Consider the following 5,000-nt stretch of genomic DNA (forward strand, 5'->3'; position numbering starts at 1 on the left):
CCGCGCACAGACGGCTGGGGGAGCTGACGCAGCTCATCGAGGGGCAGAAGGAGAAGTTCACCCAGCTGGACCTGCAGGACGTGGAGGTGCGTGAGAAGCTGAAGCACAACAGGACCAAGACCAAGAAGCTTCAGAAGCAGCTTCAGAAGGACCAGGAGAAGGTTCGGAGCCGCCGCCTCTCTGCCAGCCCTGTATAAGAGCCCAGGGCTGAGACTGTGCTGTCCTCTCTCTGACCAGCCCTGTGTAAGAGCCCAGAGCTGAGACTGTGCTGTCCTCTCTCTGACCAGCCCTGTGTAAGAGCCCACAGCTGAGACTGTGCTGTCCTCTCTCTGACCAGCCCTGTGTAAGAGCCCAGGGCTGAGACTGTGCTGTCCTCTCTCTGACCAGCCCTGTGTAAGAGCCCAGAGCTGAGACTGTGCTGTCCTCTCTCTGACCAGCCCTGTGTAAGAGCCCAGGGCTGAGACTGTGCTGTCCTCTCTCTGACCAGCCCTGTGTAAGAGCCCACAGCCTGATGGTATATTTGTCTTGTGCAGACGCCAGACCCTCTCGTATGCTAACTGAAGTGATTTAAAATCTTAACCAGACTTGCAGACATTCAGCAGATTGGCAATTAGAGATTATTTTTAGAAATTACACTAGATCTAGATACCTCAAAATATATACTGTGTGCAAATGGAATAAATCTAACTCTGGCCCTGACAAACACACACACACACACACACACACACACACACACACACACACACGCACACACGCACACACGCACACACACATGCACATGCACACACATGCACATGCACACACACACAGACGCATGCACACACACACACATACGCACACATACGCACACAGACACACGCACACATACGCACACAGACACACACAGACACACACACACACACACACACACACACATGCACACAGACACATGCACACACATGCACATGCACACACACACAGACACACGCACACACACACACACACACACACACACACACACACACACACACACAGCACAATGAGCCCTGTCTCTGTGTGCTTTGCCTTCTGAAGCTGCTCTTCTTTCTCAGAGGTTTAAACGGATTGTCAAAAAGGTTTTTTTTTTTTTTTGTTCTTTGTTTTTAACATTTTTCCTCCATCTTTCTAACTTTTGTTTGGGGTCCATGTCAAAAAAGTTTCTTGCCAAGTTTTCGAAATATATGGGGCGGCCTGTAGCGTAGTGGTTAAGGTAAATGACTGGGACACGCAAGGTCGGTTGTTCGAATCCCGGTGTAGCCACAATAAGATCCGCACAGCCGTTGGGCCCTTGAGCAAGGCCCTTAACCCTGCATTACTCCAGAGGAGGATTGTCTCCTGCTTCGTCTAATAAACTGTACGTCGCTCTGGATAAGAGCGTCTGCCAAATGCCAATAATGTAATGTAATATGATTAGCCAGCGTTGCAGCTGTTGAGCTGTGCTGCTCTGTGCTGCCCCCAGCTGGAGGAGCTGAGGGGCGTCCCGGCCAGCAGTGAGAAGGCCATCGGTGAGGCCACGGCGCGGAGGGAGAGCCTGGAGGAGCAGCGCGGCCGCGAGGAGGAGGCCCTGCAGCGCGTCATGGAGAGCCTGAAGGAGGAGACCTCCGGCCTGCAGCACGACAAGGAGGTGCGTCTGCACAGCCGAACACAGGGTCTGCGCAGCCGAACACGGGGTCTGCGCAGCCGAACACAGGGTCTGCACAGCCGAATGCTGGGCCTAAATAATTACACTAGTGTGCAAAGCATAACAAACCATCGCATCTCTCTCCCCCTCTCCCTCTCTCTCCCTCTCTCTCCCTCTCTCTCCCTCTCTCCCCTCTCTCCCTCTCTCTCCCTCTCTCCCTCTCTCCCCTCTCTCCCCTCTCTCCCCCTCTCCTCTCTCTCCCTCTCTCTCCCTCTCTCCCCTCTCTCCCTCTCTCTCCCTCTCTCCCTCTCTCCCTCTCTCCCCTCTCTCTCCCTCTCCTCTCTCTCCCTCTCTCCCCCTCTCTCTCCCTCTCTCTCCCTCTCTCTCCCTCTCTCCCCCTCTCTAGACTAAAGAGAAGGAGCTCCTGGAGCTGAGTAAGTCGGTGAATGAGACGCGCTCACAGATGGACGTGGCCCAGTCAGAGCTGGACATCTACCTGAGCCGGCACACCATGGCGCTGTCGCAGCTGAAGAAGGCGCAGGAGACGCTGCAGAGCACCACGGCCACGCTGCGCGAGAGGAGGGCCGCCATCGCTGAGCTGCAGACCAGCATCCCCAGGGCCGAGAAGGAGCTCCGCCAGGTCCGCACGCCCAGCGCCCCACACGCCCCGCGCCCCACACGCCCAGCCCAGCGCCCCACACGCCCAGCGCCCCACACTGCTCCCCCACACGCCCAGCCCGGCGCCCCACACTGCTCCCCCACACGCCCAGCCCAGCACCCCACACGCCCAGCGCCCCACACGCCCAGCGCCCCACACGCCCAGCGCCCCACTCGCCCAGCGCCCCACACGCCCAGCGCCCCACACTGCTCCCCCACACGCCCAGCGCCCCACACTGCTCCCCCACACGCCCAGCGCCCCACACTGCTCCCCCACACGCCCAGCCCAGCGCCCCACACTGCTCCCCCACACGCCCAGCGCCCCACACGGCTCCCCCACACGCCCAGCGCCCCACACTGCTCCCCCACACGCCCAGCCCAGCGCCCCACACTGCTCCCCCACACGCCCAGCCCAGCACCCCACACGCCCAGCGCCCCGCACTGCTCCCCCACACGCCCAGCGCCCCACACTGCTCCCCCACACGCCCAGCCCAGCGCCCCACACTGCTCCCCCACACGCCCAGCGCCCCACACGGCTCCCCCACACGCCCAGCGCCCCACACTGCTCCCCCACACGCCCAGCCCAGCGCCCCACACACCCAGCGCCCCACACTGCTCCCCCACACACCCAGCGCCCCACACTGCTCCCCCACACACCCAGCGCCCCACACTGCTCCCCCGCCCAGCCCAGCGCCCCACACTGCTCCCCCACACGCCCAGCGCCCCACACTGCTCCCCCACACGCCCAGCCCAGCGCCCCACACTGCTCCCCCACACGCCCAGCCCAGCGCCCCACACGCCCAGCGCCCCACACTGCTCCCCCACACACCCAGCGCCCCACACTGCTCCCCCACACACCCAGCGCCCCACACTGCTCCCCCACACGCCCAGCCCAGCGCCCCACACACCCAGCGCCCCACACTGCTCCCCCACACACCCAGCGCCCCACACTGCTCCCCCACACACCCAGCGCCCCACACTGCTCCCCCACACACCCAGCGCCCCACACTGCTCCCCCACACGCCCAGCCCAGCGCCCCACACACCCAGCGCCCCACACTGCTCCCCCACACACCCAGCGCCCCACACTGCTCCCCCACACGCCCAGCCCAGCGCCCCACACACCCAGCGCCCCACACTGCTCCCCCACACGCCCAGCCCAGCGCCCCACACTGCTCCCCCACACGCCCAGCCCAGCGCCCCACACTGCTCCTCCACACGCCCAGCACCCCACACCGTAATGTAATTGCAGCGTAGTGTTGTTGTAGCGTAATGCCATTGTAATGGTGTAATTGTAGCGTAATGTAATTGCAATGGTGTAATTGTAGCGTAATGTAATTGTAATGGTGTAATTGTAGCGTAAGGTAATTGTAATGGTGTAATTGTAGCGTTATGTAATTGTGATGGTGTAATTGTAGCGTAATGTAATTGTGATGGTGTAATTGTAGCGTAATGTAATTGTGATGGTGTAATTGTAGCGTAATGTAATTGTGATGGTGTAATTGTAGCGTAATGTAATTGTGATGGTGTAATTGTAGCGTAATGCCATTGTAATGGTGTAATTGTAGCGTAATGTAATTGCAATGGTGTAATTGTAGCGTAATGTAATTGTAATGGTGTAATTGTAGCGTAAGGTAATTGTAATGGTGTAATTGTAGCGTTATGTAATTGTGATGGTGTAATTGTAGCGTTATGTAATTGTGATGGTGTAATTGTAGCGTAATGTAATTGTGATGGTGTAATTGTAGCGTAATGTAATTGTGATGGTGTAATTGTAGCGTAATGTAATTGTGATGGTGTAATTGTAGCGTAATGTAATTGTAATGGTGTAATTGTAGCGTAATGTAATTGTAATGGTGTAATTGTAGCGTAATGTAATTGTAATGGTGTAATTGTAATGGTGTAATTGTAGCGTAATGTAATTGTAATGGTGTAATTGTAGCGTAATGCCATGCTGTGCCGTGCTCCTGTAGGACGAGCAGGAGCTGGAGCAGCTCTTGCAGGTGGACGCCCGGGCCCAGGGGCTGGTGAAGGACATGCGCCAGAAGGTGGAGGAAGCCAAGAGCTCGCTGTCCTCCAACCGCAGCCGGGGGAAGGTTCTGGATGCGCTGATGCAGCAGAAGAGGAGCGGCAAGATCCCTGGCATCCTGGGAAGACTGGTGAGCTCATCGCCATAGCTCCGCCCTCTTTCCCATGCAGCCTGTCTCCACTTCATGAGGGAGGGGGCGGGGTTAGGGTGAGCTGGAGCAGGAGGGCTGTGCTGACGGGGGAGTCTCTCTCTCTCTGCAGGGGGACCTGGGGGCCATCGATGAGAAGTATGACGTGGCCATCTCCTCCAGCTGCGGCTCACTGGACAACATCCTGGTGGACTCCATCGACACGGCGCAGAAGTGCGTCAACTTCCTCAAGACCCAGAACATCGGTGTGGCCACCTTCATCGGTCTGGACAAGGTCAGGAGGGCTTTCCCCAGAACGCTGTGTGTCTGCGAGTGTGTCTGCGAGTGTGTCTGCGAGTGTGTCTGCGAGTGTGTCTGCGAGTGTGTCTGTGAGTGTGTGCTTTGTTAGGGTTGGACTGAAAACCTACATGACGGCAGGTCTGCAGGAGCAGGGTGTGGGAGCATCACTAACGCTCCCTCTCCCTCTCCCCCCTCTCTCTCTCTCTCTCCCTCTCCCCCCTCTCTCTCTCTCTCTCTCCATCTCCCTCT

General features: G+C 58.2%; 1 protein-coding gene across 1 annotated transcript in view; it reads left to right on the forward strand.

Moving 5' to 3' along the window:
• Nucleotides 1–5,000, forward strand: part of smc4 (structural maintenance of chromosomes 4) — a 27,433-nt gene that overhangs the window by 14,092 nt on the left and 8,341 nt on the right. The window contains exons 9-13 of the mRNA XM_061216846.1: nt 11–161; nt 1,478–1,642; nt 2,046–2,279; nt 4,269–4,454; nt 4,585–4,746. Coding sequence (XP_061072830.1) covers nt 11–161; nt 1,478–1,642; nt 2,046–2,279; nt 4,269–4,454; nt 4,585–4,746 — 898 coding nt within the window. The remainder of the gene's footprint in view (nt 1–10; nt 162–1,477; nt 1,643–2,045; nt 2,280–4,268; nt 4,455–4,584; nt 4,747–5,000) is intronic.

This window comes from Conger conger, chromosome 13, assembly GCF_963514075.1.
Source record: "Conger conger chromosome 13, fConCon1.1, whole genome shotgun sequence".
In the NCBI taxonomy this organism is placed as follows: domain Eukaryota; kingdom Metazoa; phylum Chordata; class Actinopteri; order Anguilliformes; family Congridae; genus Conger; species Conger conger.